Source organism: Protomyctophum parallelum (assembly GCF_964188405.1).
Source record: "Protomyctophum parallelum genome assembly, chromosome: 21".
In the NCBI taxonomy this organism is placed as follows: domain Eukaryota; kingdom Metazoa; phylum Chordata; class Actinopteri; order Myctophiformes; family Myctophidae; genus Protomyctophum; species Protomyctophum parallelum.
The window spans coordinates 613,005-631,788 of record NC_139713.1 but is presented as its reverse complement, the minus strand read 5'-3'; the positions used below and the strand labels follow the sequence as shown (position 1 = coordinate 631,788).

The 18,784-nt window shown below is 40.4% G+C and overlaps 1 protein-coding gene across 1 annotated transcript in view; it reads left to right on the top strand.

Moving 5' to 3' along the window:
• The window catches only part of LOC310879557 (inositol hexakisphosphate and diphosphoinositol-pentakisphosphate kinase 2-like), a gene marked incomplete at its 3' end in the record, with an annotated part of 71,002 nt that overhangs the window by 3,270 nt on the left and 48,948 nt on the right, over positions 1-18,784 (top strand). Inside the window, exons 4-12 of the mRNA XM_083794332.1 lie at positions 2,091-2,289; positions 2,851-2,941; positions 4,892-4,977; positions 7,444-7,598; positions 11,520-11,621; positions 12,000-12,092; positions 12,430-12,498; positions 13,511-13,632; positions 14,672-14,773. Coding sequence (XP_083650458.1) covers positions 2,091-2,289; positions 2,851-2,941; positions 4,892-4,977; positions 7,444-7,598; positions 11,520-11,621; positions 12,000-12,092; positions 12,430-12,498; positions 13,511-13,632; positions 14,672-14,773 — 1,019 coding nt within the window. The remainder of the gene's footprint in view (positions 1-2,090; positions 2,290-2,850; positions 2,942-4,891; positions 4,978-7,443; positions 7,599-11,519; positions 11,622-11,999; positions 12,093-12,429; positions 12,499-13,510; positions 13,633-14,671; positions 14,774-18,784) is intronic.

The following is an 18,784-nucleotide window of genomic DNA, read 5'->3' as shown; positions in this document are numbered from 1 at the left end:
CAAATTAAATGTACTTAAGTACAAAAAGTACCCGGTGTAAAATGTACTTAAGTATAAAAGTAAAAATTACAAAGTACAAGTACAAAGTACAAGTAAAAAGTACAACATGCTTTTCAAAATGCCTACAAAGAAATGAAGTCCAACAGTGGCTTTATTTCAACACTCATCTTGAAACTGGCCAATGGCATTTAATGTTTGTGTTGGGATAAACACTAGAAACTGTCCATTCATTATCAATGGCATTTAATGTTTGTGTTAGGATAAACACTAGAAACTGACCATCCATTATCAATGGTATTTAATGTTTGTGTTGGTATAAACACTAGAAACTGACCATTCATTATCAATGGCATTTAATGTTTGTGTTGGGATAAACACTAGAAACTGACCATTCATTATCAATGGCATTTAATGTTTGTGTTGGGATAAACACTAGAGACTGACCATTCATTATCAATGGCATTTAATGTTTGTGTTGGGATAAACACTAGAAACTGACCATTCATTATCAATGGCATTTAATGTTTGTGTTGGGATAAACACTAGAAACTGACCATTCATTATCAATGGCATTTAATGTTTGTGTTGGGATAAACACTAGAAACTGACCATTCATTATCAATGGCATTTGATGTTTGTGTTAGGACAATGTTTGTGTTTACTATCATTACAAACATTACAAACAACTCAGGTTGCAAGCAGCTCACACAAAAATATATTTCAGATGGGGGTAGACAGTCATTTAGGGGAGAATGGGGAGAGCCATTGCAATTTGCAAAACAGACATAATTGCGTGAATTCACACATTATAATTAGTCCTTAACTATTTAAGCCCCACCCACTCCACTCTGTGAGGGCAAACTGTCTCCCATTGAGATGCATGTAAATGATTTCTCCATAAAAATAATCGGTCATTTCAGTAGCAAGAGCTTGAAAATGTCTTCTAAATCTAGTCAAAAAAGCCTACAGTAGGCTATAGGCCTATGCACAAATGTGGATTACATTATTGGGGAGAAAGTTAAAACCGATATCAACTTTAACAACCATCCCGTTTGACAGACGTTTACATGCAATGCACTAGGCCTACAGTGATTATTATTGCAATCACCTGGATCGGTGAGTGTAACGTTCCTGAAGTTAAGCTGTGTATGTGACGAAAACAGAACTGCAATAACCAGCAGATGCAGCGCACGTCACACACACACACACACACACACACACACACACACACACACACACACACACACACAGCGCGGCTCGCTGTAATTTATTCACGGCACCAGAGAGAGAGACCGAGAGAGATAGACGGGCGCTTCTGTCCAGCTTTTTCACCAACATGCTTCTGCGTGAATGTGAACCATAGAGTATTAAAAGGATAGAGACTGAACTGGCGCGAAGCTCCGCCCCTCCGCTATTCATGTCAGTGGAAGTTTCTCAGTGGCGTTTTGAAGCAGCCCCTTGATGTGAACGAATGAGTGAGGCGATCAAGCGAGCCCCGCATATTTCTCATATTTTGCGCGGAAATGTGTAGCGAGTAACGAAAGGTGTCCAATTTTAATGTAGCGGATTAAAAGTACGATTTTTTACTTGTAAATGTAACGGAGTAAAAGTAAAAATACAGCAAAATAAAAATAGTAAATAAAAGTACAAATTCTCAAAACGTGTACTTAAGTACAGTAACGAAGTAATTGTACTTCGTTATTTTCCACCTATGCTTATTCCAAACTATATGGTCATGTTACCGGAAATGACACAATCAAACTTCCGGAACACACAGTATTTTTACCCAAACCATCAAATAAGTAAAATATCAAACAAAATAATGACAAAAACATAATTATGGCAGTCATACATACCTCTACTACCTGTACCAAAACTAGGGAAACTATTCATCCCTGATTCTTCATGTGTTGTTCTTGTTTACTGTAAATCGCTCTGGATTAAGAACATCTGATAAATTGTTGCAGCCTCCTCCAGAGAGACAGATCTTTAGTTGATTAGTTAATTAGTTAATTAGTTAGGGAGTTAGTGAATTAGTTATTTAGTTAGGGATTTAGTGAATTAGTTATTTGATTAGTCCTTGTGTTCAGCCTCCTCCAGAGAGGCAGATCGTCGTGGGGATCTGCTCCATGTCCAAGAAGTCCAAGTCCAAACCCATGACGGAGATTCTGGAGAGACTGTCCATGTTCAAATACATCACCGTCCTGACCATCGATGAGGACGTTATCCTCAACCACGCTGTCAGCGACTGGCCGCTCTGTGACTGTCTGGTGTCCTTCCACTCTAAAGGTAAAATAATTACCTTGTGACTGTCTGGTGTCCTTCCACTCTAAAGGTAAAATAATTACCTTGTGACTGTCTGGTGTCCTTCCACTCTAAAGGTAAAATAATTACCTTGTGACTGTCTGGTGTCCTTCCACTCTAAAGGTAAAATAATTACCTTGTGACTGTCTGGTGTCCTTCCACTCTAAAGGTAAAATAATTACCTTGTGACTGTCTGGTGTCCTTCCACTCTAAAGGTAAAATAATTACCTTACGACTGGCCTCTCTGTGACTGTCTGGTGTCCTTCCACTCTAAAGGTAAAAATAATTACCTTGTGACTGTCTGGTGTCCTTCCATAGTAACGGTAAAAATAATACCTTACGACTGGCCTCTCTGTGACTGGTCATTTTTTACCTTGTCATGACGAGGTAAAAAATGACCCTACGACTGTGTGGAGTCTCCTATTAACACACATTTGTTATGTTGTTATTATACGTTTTAATGTGTTAAGGTAGTATCGTTATGTGTATTCCGGTCCAGGTTTTACTATGTATTAAGGTAGTATTGTTATGTGCATTCCGGTCCAGGTTTTCCACTGGACAAAGCAGTGGCCTATGAGAAACTCCGGAATCCGTTTGTCATCAACGATCTGGACCTGCAGTACTGCATACAAGACAGGTACTAATTTTATAATACTACTAATACTACTACTAGTGTACTTTAATAATACTACTAATACTACTAGTGTACATCCCTAACCCCGAACACAACAATATATAATACTACTAATAAACATCAACGATCTGGAGCTGCGGTACTGCATACAAGACAAAAAATATTTTTTTTGGGGGGTTGGCCTCTCCTTCTGCAATGTACTCCTTCGTGCATGCGCGCTGCCATTCACTTCCCTGTTTCGCGATCAGAAAGAAAGGCTCGTCGCGCGTAATCTAGGGAGCTCTCCGTGGTTTTGACCAGATGGCTCCACTTCTGTCTTCATTTCTGACTTCAACAACATGCCTCTCGCAACGGCACGGACAGCCTCCAGGAACCCAGCGCCACACAGCCCTGTACGACAGCCTCAATGTGCTCTGCTTAAAGACACAGACCAGCCTCAATGTGCTCTGCTTAAAGACACAGACCAGCCTCAATGTGCTCTGCTTAAAGACACAGACCAGCCTCAATGTGATCTGCTTAAAGACACAGACCAGCCTCAATGTGCTCTGCTTAAAGACACAAACCAGCCTCAATGTGCTCTGCTTAAAGACACAGACCAGCCTCAATGTGCTCTGCTTAAAGACACAGACCAGCCTCAATGTGCTCTGCTTAAAGACACAGACCAGCCTCAATGTGCTCTGCTTAAAGACACAGACCAGCCTCAATGTGCTCTGCTTAAAGACACAGACCAGCCTCAATGTGCTCTGCTTAAAGACACAGACCAGCCTCAATGTGCTCTGCTTAAAGACACAGACCAGCCTCAATGTGCTCTGCTTAAAGACACAAACCAGCCTCAATATGATCTGCTTGACCCATTTAGGCCTGACGTCGAAATAAAAAAAACGTTCACTCTGAAAAAATATATATTCAAAGTTTTGTGCCGCATTTTTACAAATTTTCAAAAATAGCAGACCTACAAGCTCAGACATACAAGCTCATAACGCGCTATGAGCTGTGTGGTTACAGGAGGCAGGTGTACTGCATCATGTTGTGTCTGTGTGTGTTTACAGGAGGCAGGTGTACTGCATCATGTTGTGTCTGTGTTTACAGGAGGCAGGTGTACTGCATCATGTTGTGTCTGTGTTTACAGGAGGCAGGTGTACTGCATCATGTTGTGTCTGTGTTTCCAGGAGGCAGGTGTACTGCATCATGTTGTGTCTGTGTGTGTTTACAGGAGGCAGGTGTACTGCATCATGTTGTGTCTGTGTTTACAGGAGGCAGGTGTACTGCATCATGTTGTGTCTGTGTTTCCAGGACGCAGGTGTACTGCATCATGTTGTGTCTGTGTTTACAGGAGGCAGGTGTACTGCATCATGTTGTGTCTGTGTGTGTTTACAGGAGGCAGGTGTACTGCATCATGTTGTGTCTGTGTTTACAGGAGGCAGGTGTACTGCATCATGTTGTGTCTGTGTTTCCAGGAGGCAGGTGTACTGCATCATGTTGTGTCTGTGTTTACAGGAGGCAGGTGTACTGCATCATGTTGTGTCTGTGTTTACAGGAGGCAGGTGTACTGCATCATGTTGTGTCTGTGTGTGTTTACAGGAGGCAGGTGTACTGCATCATGTTGTGTCTGTGTTTCCAGGAGGCAGGTGTACTGCATCATGTTGTGTCTGTGTGTGTTTACAGGAGGCAGGTGTACTGCATCATGTTGTGTGTGTGTTTACAGGAGGCAGGTGTACTGCATCATGTTGTGTCTGTGTGTGTTTACAGGAGGCAGGTGTACTGCATCATGTTGTGTCTGTGTTTACAGGAGGCAGGTGTACTGCATCATGTTGTGTCTGTGTGTGTTTACAGGAGGCAGGTGTACTGCATCATGTTGTGTCTGTGTTTACAGGAGGCAGGTGTACTGCATCATGTTGTGTCTGTGTTTACAGGAGGCAGGTGTACTGCATCATGTTGTGTCTGTGTTTACAGGAGGCAGGTGTACAGCATCCTGAGGTCAGAGGGCATCCAACTTCCTCGCTACGCCGTGTTAAACAGAGACGCATCAAAGCCCCAGGGTGAGTGTAGATCTACCAGACCACAGGGTGAGTGTAGATCTACCAGACCACAGGGTGAGTGTAGATCTACCAGACCACAGGGTGAGTGTAGATCTACCAGACCACAGGGTGAGTGTAGATCTACCAGACCACAGGGTGAGTTGGAGGGTTTATATCTCCAATATCCAATATTTCTATATATTTCAGAGTGTAACCTGGTAGAAGGAGAGGACCATGTATTTCAGAGTGTATTTCTATATATTTCAGAGTGTAACCTGGTAGAAGGAGAGGACCATGTATTTCAGAGTGTATTTCTATATATTTCAGAGTGTAACCTGGTAGAAGGAGAGGACCATGTATTTCAGAGTGTATTTCTATATATTTCAGAGTGTAACCTGGTAGAAGGAGAGGACCATGTATTTCAGAGTGTATTTCTATATATTTCAGAGTGTAACCTGGTAGAAGGAGAGGACCATGTATTTCAGAGTGTATTTCTATATATTTCAGAGTGTAACCTGGTAGAAGGAGAGGACCATGTATTTCAGAGTGTATTTCTATATATTTCAGAGTGTAACCTGGTAGAAGGAGAGGACCATGTATTTCAGAGTGTATTTCTATATATTTCAGAGTGTAACTTGGTAGAAGGAGAGGACCATGTATTTCAGAGTGTATTTCTATATATTTCAGAGTGTAACCTGGTAGAAGGAGAGGACCATGTATTTCAGAGTGTATTTCTATATATTTCAGAGTGTAACCTGGTAGAAGGAGAGGACCATGTATTTCAGAGTGTATTTCTATATATTTCAGAGTGTAACCTGGTAGAAGGAGAGGACCATGTATTTCAGAGTGTATTTCTATATATTTCAGAGTGTAACCTGGTAGAAGGAGAGGACCATGTATTTCAGAGTGTATTTCTATATATTTCAGAGTGTAACTTGGTAGAAGGAGAGGACCATGTATTTCAGAGTGTATTTCTATATATTTCAGAGTGTAACCTGGTAGAAGGAGAGGACCATGTATTTCAGAGTGTATTTCTATATATTTCAGAGTGTAACCTGGTAGAAGGAGAGGACCATGTATTTCAGAGTGTATTTCTATATATTTCAGAGTGTAACCTGGTAGAAGGAGAGGACCATGTATTTCAGAGTGTATTTCTATATATTTCAGAGTGTAACCTGGTAGAAGGAGAGGACCATGTATTTCAGAGTGTATTTCTATATATTTCAGAGTGTAACCTGGTAGAAGGAGAGGACCATGTATTTCAGAGTGTATTTCTATATATTTCAGAGTGTAACCTGGTAGAAGGAGAGGACCATGTATTTCAGAGTGTATTTCTATATATTTCAGAGTGTAACCTGGTAGAAGGAGAGGACCATGTATTTCAGAGTGTATTTCTATATATTTCAGAGTGTAACCTGGTAGAAGGAGAGGACCATGTATTTCAGAGTGTATTTCTATATATTTCAGAGTGTAACCTGGTAGAAGGAGAGGACCATGTATTTCAGAGTGTATTTCTATATATTTCAGAGTGTAACTTGGTAGAAGGAGAGGACCATGTATTTCAGAGTGTATTTCTATATATTTCAGAGTGTAACCTGGTAGAAGGAGAGGACCATGTATTTCAGAGTGTATTTCTATATATTTCAGAGTGTAACCTGGTAGAAGGAGAGGACCATGTATTTCAGAGTGTATTTCTATATATTTCAGAGTGTAACCTGGTAGAAGGAGAGGACCATGTATTTCATAGTGTATTTCTATATATTTCAGAGTGTAACCTGGTAGAAGGAGAGGACCATGTATTTCAGAGTGTATTTCTATATATTTCAGAGTGTAACCTGGTAGAAGGAGAGGACCATGTATTTCAGAGTGTATTTCTATATATGTCAGAGTGTAACCTGGTAGAAGGAGAGGACCATGTATTTCAGAGTGTATTTCTATATATTTCAGAGTGTAACCTGGTAGAAGGAGAGGACCATGTATTTCAGAGTGTATTTCTATATATTTCAGAGTGTAACCTGGTAGAAGGAGAGGACCATGTATTTCAGAGTGTATTTCTATATATTTCAGAGTGTAACCTGGTAGAAGGAGAGGACCATGTATTTCAGAGTGTATTTCTATATATTTCAGAGTGTAACCTGGTAGAAGGAGAGGACCATGTATTTCAGAGTGTATTTCTATATATTTCAGAGTGTAACCTGGTAGAAGGAGAGGACCATGTATTTCAGAGTGTATTTCTATATATTTCAGAGTGTAACCTGGTAGAAGGAGAGGACCATGTATTTCAGAGTGTATTTCTATATATTTCAGAGTGTAACCTGGTAGAAGGAAAGGACCATGTATTTCAGAGTGTATTTCTATATATTTCAGAGTGTAACCTGGTAGAAGGAGAGGACCATGTATTTCAGAGTGTATTTCTATATATTTCAGAGTGTAACCTGGTAGAAGGAGAGGACCATGTATTTCAGAGTGTATTTCTATATATTTCAGAGTGTAACCTGGTAGAAGGAGAGGACCATGTGGAGGTGAATGGACAGATGTTTCACAAACCCTTCGTAGAGAAACCAGTGAGTGCAGAAGACCACAACGTTTACATCTACTATCCTACGTCTGCTGGAGGAGGAAGCCAGCGACTGTTCAGAAAGGTAAACTACATACGCCTGTGAGGTCATCGAGGCTAGTTTAACCTTTGACCTGTGAGGTCATCGAGGCTAGTTTAACCGTTGACCTGTGAGGTCATCGAGGCTAGTTTAACCTTTGACCTGTGAGGTCATCGAGGCTAGGGCAAGTGCTACCTGCAAGTGCATTGCTCTGATTGGAGCCTCATGTCCATGCTTTAGCTCAGAGAGCTTACGTATCAGGAGTATTATTAATATTGATTTTTGTAACCTTTATTTAACCAGTAAAAACACGCTGAAGTCTCTTTTACACAGTGTGAACTGGCCAAGAGAAGTCTCTTTTACACAGTGTGAACTGGACTAGAGAAGTCTCTTTTACACAGTGTGAACTGGACTAGAGAAGTCTCTTTTACACAGTGTGAACTGGACAGGAGAAGTCTCTTTACACAGTGTGAACTGGACAGGAGAAGTCTCTTTACACAGTGTGAACTGGACAAGAGAAGTCTCTTTACACAGTGTGAACTGGACTAGAGAAGTCTCTTTTACACAGTGTGAACTGGACTAGAGAAGTCTCTTTTACACAGTGTGAACTGGACTAGAGAAGTCTCTTTTACACAGTGTGAACTGGACAGGAGAAGTCTCTTTAACACAGTGTGAACTGGACAGGAGAAGTCTCTTTACACAGTGTGAACTGGACTAGAGAAGTCTCTTTACACAGTGTGAACTGGACAAGAGAAGTCTCTTTACACAGTGTGAACTGGACAAGAGAAGTCTCTTTTACACAGTGTGAACTGGACTAGAGAAGTCTCTTTTACACAGTGTGAACTGGACTAGAGAAGTCTCTTTAACACAGTGTGAACTGGACTAGAGAAGTCTCTTTTACACAGTGTGAACTGGACTAGAGAAGTCTCTTTAACACAGTGTGAACTGGACAAGAGAAGTCTCTTTTACACAGTGTGAACTGGACTAGAGAAGTCTCTTTAACACAGTGTGAACTGGACTAGAGAAGTCTCTTTTACACAGTGTGAACTGGACAAGAGAAGTCTCTTTTACACAGTGTGAACTGGACTAGAGAAGTCTCTTTACACAGTGTGAACTGGACAGGAGAAGTCTCTTTACACAGTGTGAACTGGACTAGAGAAGTCTCTTTTACACAGTGTGAACTGGACTAGAGAAGTCTCTTTTACACAGTGTGAACTGGACTAGAGAAGTCTCTTTAACACAGTGTGAACTGGACTAGAGAAGTCTCTTTACACAGTGTGAACTGGACAGGAGAAGTCTCTTTACACAGTGTGAACTGGACAAGAGAAGTCTCTTTTACACAGTGTGAACTGGACTAGAGAAGTCTCTTTACACAGTGTGAACTGGACAGGAGAAGTCTCTTTACACAGTGTGAACTGGACAAGAGAAGTCTCTTTACACAGTGTGAACTGGACAAGAGAAGTCTCTTTTACACAGTGTGAACTGGACTAGAGAAGTCTCTTTTACACAGTGTGAACTGGACTAGAGAAGTCTCTTTTACACAGTGTGAACTGGACTAGAGAAGTCTCTTTAACACAGTGTGAACTGGACAAGAGAAGTCTCTTTTACACAGTGTGAACTGGACTAGAGAAGTCTCTTTAACACAGTGTGAACTGGACTAGAGAAGTCTCTTTTACACAGTGTGAACTGGACAAGAGAAGTCTCTTTTACACAGTGTGAACTGGACTAGAGAAGTCTCTTTACACAGTGTGAACTGGACAGGAGAAGTCTCTTTACACAGTGTGAACTGGACTAGAGAAGTCTCTTTTACACAGTGTGAACTGGACTAGAGAAGTCTCTTTTACACAGTGTGAACTGGACTAGAGAAGTCTCTTTAACACAGTGTGAACTGGACTAGAGAAGTCTCTTTACACAGTGTGAACTGGACTATAGAAGTCTCTTTAACACAGTGTGAACTGGACTAGAGAAGTCTCTTTTACACAGTGTGAACTGGACTAGAGAAGTCTCTTTAACACAGTGTGAACTGGACAAGAGAAGTCTCTTTTACACAGTGTGAACTGGACTAGAGAAGTCTCTTTAACACAGTGTGAACTGGACTAGAGAAGTCTCTTTTACACAGTGTGAACTGGACAAGAGAAGTCTCTTTAACACAGTGTGAACTGGACTAGAGAAGTCTCTTTTACACAGTGTGAACTGGACTAGAGAAGTCTCTTTAACACAGTGTGAACTGGACAAGAGAAGTCTCTTTTACACAGTGTGAACTGGACTAGAGAAGTCTCTTTAACACAGTGTGAACTAGGGCTGGGTGCAATAACCGCAATACCGCCATACCGCCGGTATGTAACGCATACCGCGGTATCGGGTTCATTACCGCGGTTTAAAAAAAAAAAAAAAAAAAAAAAATCTTTTTTTTTTTATGATTATTATTTTATTTTTTTTTATGAAATGAAAAGTGTATCATAATAAACAGTGACGCTCAGTCAATCTAATCATGCCAGCAACACAACAACACCAGAGGGAGTTCAAAAAACCATGTGCAACCCAGATTCGGCACAAACAAGGATTGATTGATTGATTGATTAAAATATTTATTAACAGTTTGCAGAATTACACTACATTTCAAGCACAACTCAATACTGTTGACTGTTAACTGAGTGGACACTTGTTTACAAGCGGGTCCACCTAAATTAATTTCACTCCTATGCCACAAAAATGTGGAAAGCCCTACCAACTGTCATTAAGACATGTAAATCCCTTGACTCCACCCACCCCTTTCCCCCCCCCCTCACTGTATACGTTTTCCCCCTTTTTACCTCCTTTATGATGATTTCCTGTTTTTGGCTTTATAGAAGTGCATAGTGTACAAAATGATATGATGAATTGAAAATGGTGGACCCTCTTGTAAACAAGTGTAATGCTTTATGGCAGGGGTATTCAATTAGATTAGGCCTCCTATGTGACACAGACCGAGTAGAAAAAAACGTGCCATTTTATCATGATTATTAGTGAGGACCTATTATATGAAGATAGGTTAAAAAGTGGTCCTTTAATGATTACCGTCATTATGGTAATCTCACAATTAATATCGCACACACCATACCTGTAACTTTTATTAGCCCTCTTATTATTCCCACAAAAAAAAAAAACATTTCCACATTTTTTTTGGGGGGGGGGCGGTAATAACCGCCATACCGGCGGTATGCGGGCCGGCAATAACCGCGGTAATAAAAATCCCATACCGCCCCAGCCCTAGTGTGAACTGGACTAGAGAAGTCTCTTTTACACAGTGTGAACTGGACAAGAGAAGTCTCTTTTACACAGTGTGAACTGGACTAGAGAAGTCTCTTTACACAGTGTGAACTGGACTAGAGAAGTCTCTTTACACAGTGTGAACTGGACTAGAGAAGTCTCTTTAACACAGTGTGAACTGGACTAGAGAAGTCTCTTTTACACAGTGTGAACTGGACTAGAGAAGTCTCTTTTACACAGTGTGAACTGGACTAGAGAAGTCTCTTTTACACAGTGTGAACTGGACAAGAGAAGTCTCTTTTACACAGTGTGAACTGGACTAGAGAAGTCTCTTTACACAGTGTGAACTGGACTAGAGAAGTCTCTTTACACAGTGTGAACTGGACAAGATAAGTCTCTTTTACACAGTGTGAACTGGACTAGAGAAGTCTCTTTACACAGTGTGAACTGGACAAGAGAAGTCTCTTTTACACTATTGTAGATCAACTCTTCTTCATGTGTTGTATGGTAGATCAACTCTTCTTCATGTGTTGTATGGTAGATCAACTCTTCTTCATGTGTTGTATGGTAGATCAACTCGTCTTCATGTGTTGTATGGTAGATCAACTCTTCTTCATGTGTTGTATGGTAGATCAACTCTTCTTCATGTGTTGTATGGTAGATCAACTCTTCTTCATGTGTTGTATTGCTTCTTCTTCTTCATGTGTTTTTTGGTAGATCGGAAGTCGCAGCAGCGTTTACTCTCCTGAGAGCAACGTGAGGAAAACGGGATCGTACATTTACGAAGAGTTCATGCCCACCGACGGCACCGACGTCAAGGTAACCCCATAGACCTGCTCTTCCCATAGACCTGCTCTTCCCATAGACCTGCTCTCCCCATAGACCTGCTCTCCCCATAGACCTGCTCTCCCCATAGACCTGCTCTTCCCATAGACCTGCTCTCCCCATAGACCTGCTCTCCCCATAGACCTGCTCTCCCCATAGACCTGCTCTTCCCATAGACCTGCCCCGTGGCTGGTTGGGGCCCCGTGGTTGGTTGGGGCCCCGTGGCTGGTTGGGGCCCCGTGGCTGGTTGGGGCGCACTACACAAAAAGCGGCCCTGATTGTATGTATATATGTGTATATATATGTTTGTATATATGTATGTATTTATTGTATGTTTATATATGTATGTATATATGTGTATTTGTACATCAGGTATACACCGTGGGACCAGACTACGCCCATGCAGAGGCAAGGAAGTCTCCAGCGCTGGACGGTAAGGTGGAGAGAGACAGCGAAGGCAAGGAGGTTAGTACTACTACTAATCCTACTAATACTACCAGCTTCCATTGCTCCAGACTGTACGACGGAAGCATTTATATTTGACTCATGATCAGAGCTTCCATTGCTCCAGACTGTACGACGGAAGCATTTATATTTGACTCATGATCAGAGCTTCCGTTGCTCCAGACTGTACGACGGAAGCATTTATATTTGACTCATGATCAGAGCTTCCGTTGCTCCAGACTGTACGACGGAAGCATTTATATTGTACTCGTGATCAGAGCTTCCGTTGCTCCAGACTGTAGGCACTGTCATTCTCAACGCCACAGATACAGACACAGTGTAACACTGCCCCCTACAGGTTCGTTATCCTGTCATTCTCAACGCCAGAGAGAAGCTCATCGCCTGGAAGGTCTGTCTGGCGTTCAAGGTTAGAAACACAGAACGTAAACACTGTCTCTTTAAGGAGACAATGGGAACCTAATGATGTTGTGCTTTGTATAAAATGTACTGTTTACCCCGGCAATGACAATAAAAACAATAAGTTGCAAAAAAAAGAAACACAATTATATTGCAGGCGGGCAGGCGGGCGAGTGTTTGGTTGAAACGTTGTTTCTGTCCCGCTGGCGGCTATTTTTCCTCACTTTTATGAGATTATTGAGAATTTGAGATTAAAGCTGTCCTTTCTAAACGTTTTCACTTATCTTTAGATTAAAGCTGTCCTTTCAAAATGTTTTCACTTATCTTTAGATTAAAGCTGTCCTTTCTAAATGTTTTCACTTATATCTTTAGTATCTAGATTATAGATTATAGAATAGATGAATGACAGCTCTAGTAACTAGAATAGATGAATGACAGCTCTAGTAACTAGAATAGATGAAAGGATATCATTCATCTTTAGAGGTTAAATGTTAGATTAATCAGCAAACCGTGTGCGTCTTCGTCCTGCTGCTTAGTGTTACCCCCCGGCAGGTGAAAATAAGCAGCTTGGACTCCTCATGCATAGAAGGAAGCATGAGGTCTTTCCGCTTCTTCTGCCAATTACATTACATTAGGATTACATTAGATCATTGACACTGGGTGAAAAAATGGGTTGCAAAATCGTGGGATAAAAATAAGCTGCCATAATGTTTATATGTACTATTAATGTATTTTAACAGCAGACGGTCTGTAATATTAATGTAATATTAATGTCATTAATGTCATATTAATGTCATATTAATGCCATATGAATGTCATATTAATTTCATATTAATGTCATATTAATGTCATATTAATGTCATATTAATGTCATAATAATGTCATATTAATGTCATATTAATGTAATAATAATGTCATTAATGTAATATTAATGTAATATTAATGTAATATTAATGTAATATTAATTTAATATTAATGTAATATTAATGTAATATTAATGTAATATTAATGTACTCTTACAGCAGACGGTGTGTGGCTTCGACCTGCTGCGCGCCAACGGCCAGTCGTATGTCTGCGACGTCAACGGTTTCAGCTTCGTCAAGAACTCCATGAAGTACTACGACGACTGCGCCAAAATACTAGGGTAATACTACCTAAATACTACTAATACTACTACTACTACTACTAATACTACTACTGGGGTCAGTACTACGATGACTATTGGCTATTGGTCTACAGCTGAAACCTGAGAACAGTAGCCACACATTAGCCAACACAATGTTGTCTTTAACACTTGCATGACTGCAGTAAGGCCACCTACCACACCAGCTGACTTCAGGTCAGTACTGCAGTAAGGCCAGGTACCACAAGCTGACTTCAGGTCAGTACTGTAGTAAGGCCAGGTACCACAAGCTGACTTCAGGTCAGTACTGCAGTAAGACCAGGTACCACCAGCTGACTTCAGGTCAGTACTGCAGTAAGGCCAGGTACCACAAGCTGACTTCAGGTCAGTACTGTAGTAAGACCAGGTACCACACCAGCTGACTTCAGGTCAGTACTGCAGTAAGGCCAGGTACCACAAGCTGACTTCAGGTCAGTACTGCAGTAAGGCCAGGTACCACAAGCTGACTTCAGGTCAGTACTGCAGTAAGGCCAGGTACCACCAGCTGACTTCAGGTCAGTACGACCAGGTACCACCAGCTGACTTCAGGTCAGTACTGCAGTAAGGCCAGGTACCACAAGCTGACTTCAGGTCAGTACTGCAGTTAGGCCAGGTACCACCAGCTGACTTCAGGTCAGTACTGCAGTAAGACCAGGTACCACAAGCTGACTTCAGGTCAGTACTGCAGTTAGGCCACCTACCACACCAGCTGACTTCAGGTCAGTACTGCAGTAAGACCAGGTACCACCAGCTGACTTCAGGTCAGTACTGCAGTAAGACCAGGTACCACCAGCTGACTTCAGGTCAGTACTGCAGTAAGGCCAGGTACCACCAGCTGACTTCAGGTCAGTACTGCAGTAAGACCAGGTACCACCAGCTGACTTCAGGTCAGTACTGCAGTAAGGCCAGGTACCACAAGCTGACTTCAGATCAGTACTGCAGTAAGACCAGGTACCACAACTCTATATAAACTATATATTTATATATAATAGACTATAGTAACTCTATATATTAATAACAGGAACATCATCATGAGAGAACTGGCTCCACAGTTCCAGATCCCCTGGTCCATCCCTCTGGAGGCTGAAGACATCCCTATCGTCCCCACCACCTCTGGCACCATGTGAGTGACCTCTGATGACCTTTAACCTTACGACCTCTGGCACCATGTGAGTATACCTGTAACTCTTTGTCTGCCACCAAGTGGCGACTGAAAGTACTGTGCCTGTATGCCACTCTATGAGCTCTGCTTTGTTTTTGGCAGATTACTTTCTGCGTTACCGGGCATGGAGAACCCTAACCCTAACCCATTGTAACCATCGGCTATCATTAGCACTAGCTCACGCTGTTTATCTTTGGACCGAAACGTTAACACGTCGGGAGCGACGCGGTACGAAATCACAAATGACATCCGAACCTTGGGATGCATCAGAATAATCACGGACAGCTCTCGTGGATTCAGAACCATGGTCAGCTCTCGTAGATTCAGAACCATGGACAGCTCTCATAGATCCTGAGTTATGAGGCTTTGAACATCCTACTTTGACTGGAGGTAAATGGGGGGGGGGGAAGGTGCAAAGATCCTGGTGCTAGGGGTGACGGAGGCGTTGCCCAGCAACCTGGCCAATGTTAAAAGCTTATTTTCAGCTCAATCGCTTCACATGGTGTACTGTAAAGCTTTAGGTATGACGACCCATAGGCTGGGGGGTACGAACATGTTCCTAGATGGCAGACAACGTCCCATAGGCTGGGGGGTACGAACATGTTCCTAGATGGCAGACAACGTCCCATAGGTGGGGGGTACGAACATGTTCCTAGATGGCAGACAACGTCCCATAGGCTGGGGGGTACGAACATGTTCCTAGATGGCAGACAATGTCCCATAGGCGGGGGGTACGAACATGTTCCTAGATGGCAGACAATGTCCCATAGGCGGGGGGTACGGGGGGTGTGTTGTAATGTTATTAATAGGATGGAGTTACTGGGCTGTATTTTGCGTGTCTTAAGTACCAGGTCTTATTCCCTAACTTGAGTAAACTAAAGACCTGGAGGTGTGATCAATGCCATTTGGCCACTCAGAATAGCCAAATGGCATTGATCACGCCCTCCAGGTCTTTAGTTTACTCAAGTTAGGGAATAAGACCTGGTACTTAAGACACGCAAAATACAGCCCACTGTGTGTTGTAATGTTACTAACACTTTTAGTGCATCAAAATAGGAGTTCTGAGGTGCCGGAGTTGTCTGATCGCACAGACACGTCGAAGGCACTAATTTTATCTAATCCTTATGACGGCCTCATGCGTCGTATGTAAAAATTGTGTTAATAGGATGGAGTTACTGTGTGTTGTAATGTTATTAATAGGATGGAGTTACTGTGTGTTGTAATGTTATTAATAGGATGGAGTTACTGTGTGTTGTAATGTTATTAATAGGATGGAGTTACGGTGTGTTGTAATGATATTAATAGGATGGAGTTACTGTGTGTTGTAATGTTATTAATAGGATGGAGTTACGGTGTGTTGTAATGTTATTAATAGGATGGAGTTACTGTGTGTTGTAATGTTATTAATAGGATGGAGTTACTGTGTGTTGTAATGTTATTAATAGGATGGAGTTACTGTGTGTTGTAATGTTATTAATAGGATGGAGTTACTGTGTGTTGTAATGTTATTAATAGGATGGAGTTACCGTATGTTGTAATGTTATTAATAGGATGGAGTTACTGTGTGTTGTAATGTTATTAATAGGATGGAGTTACTGTGTGTTGTAATGTTATTAATAGGATGGAGTTACTGTGTGTTGTAATGTTATTAATAGGATGGAGTTACCGTGTGTTGTATTGTTATTAATAGGATGGAGTTACTGTGTGTTGTAATGTTATTAATAGGATGGAGTTACCGTGTGTTGTAATGTTATTAATAGGATGGAGTTACTGTGTGTTGTAATGTTATTAATAGGATGGAGTTACCGTGTGTTGTAATGTTATTAATAGGATGGAGTTACCGTGTGTTGTAATGTTATTAATAGGATGGAGTTACCGTGTGTTGTAATGTTATTAATAGGATGGAGTTACTGTGTGTTGTAATGTTATTAATAGGATGGAGTTACTGTGTGTTGTATTGTTATTAATAGGATGGAGTTACTGTGTGTTGTAATGTTATTAATAGGATGGAGTTACTGTGTGTTGTAATGTTATTAATAGGATGGAGTTACTGTGTGTTGTAATGTTATTAATAGGATGGAGTTACTGTGTGTTGTAATGTTATTAATAGGATGGAGTTACCGTATGTTGTAATGTTATTAATAGGATGGAGTTACTGTGTGTTGTAATGTTATTAATAGGATGGAGTTACTGTGTGTTGTAATGTTATTAATAGGATGGAGTTACTGTGTGTTGTAATGTTATTAATAGGATGGAGTTACTGTGTGTTGTAATGTTATTAATAGGATGGAGTTACTGTGTGTTGTAATGTTATTAATAGGATGGAGTTACTGTGTGTTGTAATGTTATTAATAGGATGGAGTTACTGTGTGTTGTAATGTTATTAATAGGATGGAGTTACTGTGTGTTGTAATGTTATTAATAGGATGGAGTTACTGTGTGTTGTAATGTTATTAATAGGATGGAGTTACTGTGTGTTGTAATGTTATTAATAGGATGGAGTTACTGTGTGTTGTAATGTTATTAATAGGATGGAGTTACTGTGTGTTGTAATGTTATTAATAGGATGGAGTTACTGTGTGTTGTAATGTTATTAATAGGATGGAGTTACTGTGTGTTGTAATGTTATTAATAGGATGGAGTTACCGTATGTTGTAATGTTATTAATAGGATGGAGTTACTGTGTGTTGTAATGTTATTAATAGGATGGAGTTACTGTGTGTTGTAATGTTATTAATAGGATGGAGTTACTGTGTGTTGTAATGTTATTAATAGGATGGAGTTACTGTGTGTTGTAATGTTATTAATAGGATGGAGTTACCGTATGTTGTAATGTTATTAATAGGATGGAGTTACTGTGTGTTGTAATGTTATTAATAGGATGGAGTTACTGTGTGTTGTAATGTTATTAATAGGATGGAGTTACTGTGTGTTGTAATGTTATTAATAGGATGGAGTTACCGTATGTTGTAATGTTATTAATAGGATGGAGTTACTGTGTGTTGTAATGTTATTAATAGGATGGAGTTACTGTGTGTTGTAATGTTATTAATAGGATGGAGTTACTGTGTGTTGTAATGTTATTAATAGGATGGAGTTACTGTGTGTTGTAATGTTATTAATAGGATGGAGTTACTGTGTGTTGTAATGTTATTAATAGGATGGAGTTACTGTGTGTTGTAATGTTATTAATAGGATGGAGTTACTGTGTGTTGTAATGTTATTAATAGGATGGAGTTACTGTGTGTTGTAATGTTATTAATAGGATGGAGTTACTGTGTGTTGTAATGTTGTTAATAGGATGGAGTTACTGTGTGTTGTAATGTTATTAATAGGATGGAGTTACTGTATTTTGTAATGTTATTAATAGGATGGAGTTACTGTGTGTTGTAATGTTATTAATAGGATGGAGTTACGGTATGTTGTAATGTTATTAATAGGATGGAGTTACTGTGTGTTGTAATGTTATTAATAAGATGGAGTTACTGTGTGTTGTAATGTTATTAATAGGATGGAGTTACTGTGTGTTGTAATGTTTTTAATAGGATGGAGTTACTGTGTGTTGTATTGTTATTAATAGGATGGAGTTACTGTGTGTTGTAATGTTATTAATAGGATGGAGTTACCGTGTGTTGTAATGTTATTAATAGGATGGAGTTACTGTGTGTTGTAATGTTATTAATAGGATGGAGTTACTGTGTGTTGTAATGTTATTAATAGGATGGAGTTACTGTGTGTTGTAATGTTATTAATAGGATGGAGTTACTGTGTGTTGTAATGTTATTAATAGGATGGAGTTACTGTGTGTTGTAATGTTATTAATAGGATGGAGTTACTGTGTGTTGTAATGTTATTAATAGGATGGAGTTACCGTATGTTGTAATGTTATTAATAGGATGGAGTTACTGTGTGTTGTAATGTTATTAATAGGATGGAGTTACTGTGTGTTGTAATGTTATTAATAGGATGGAG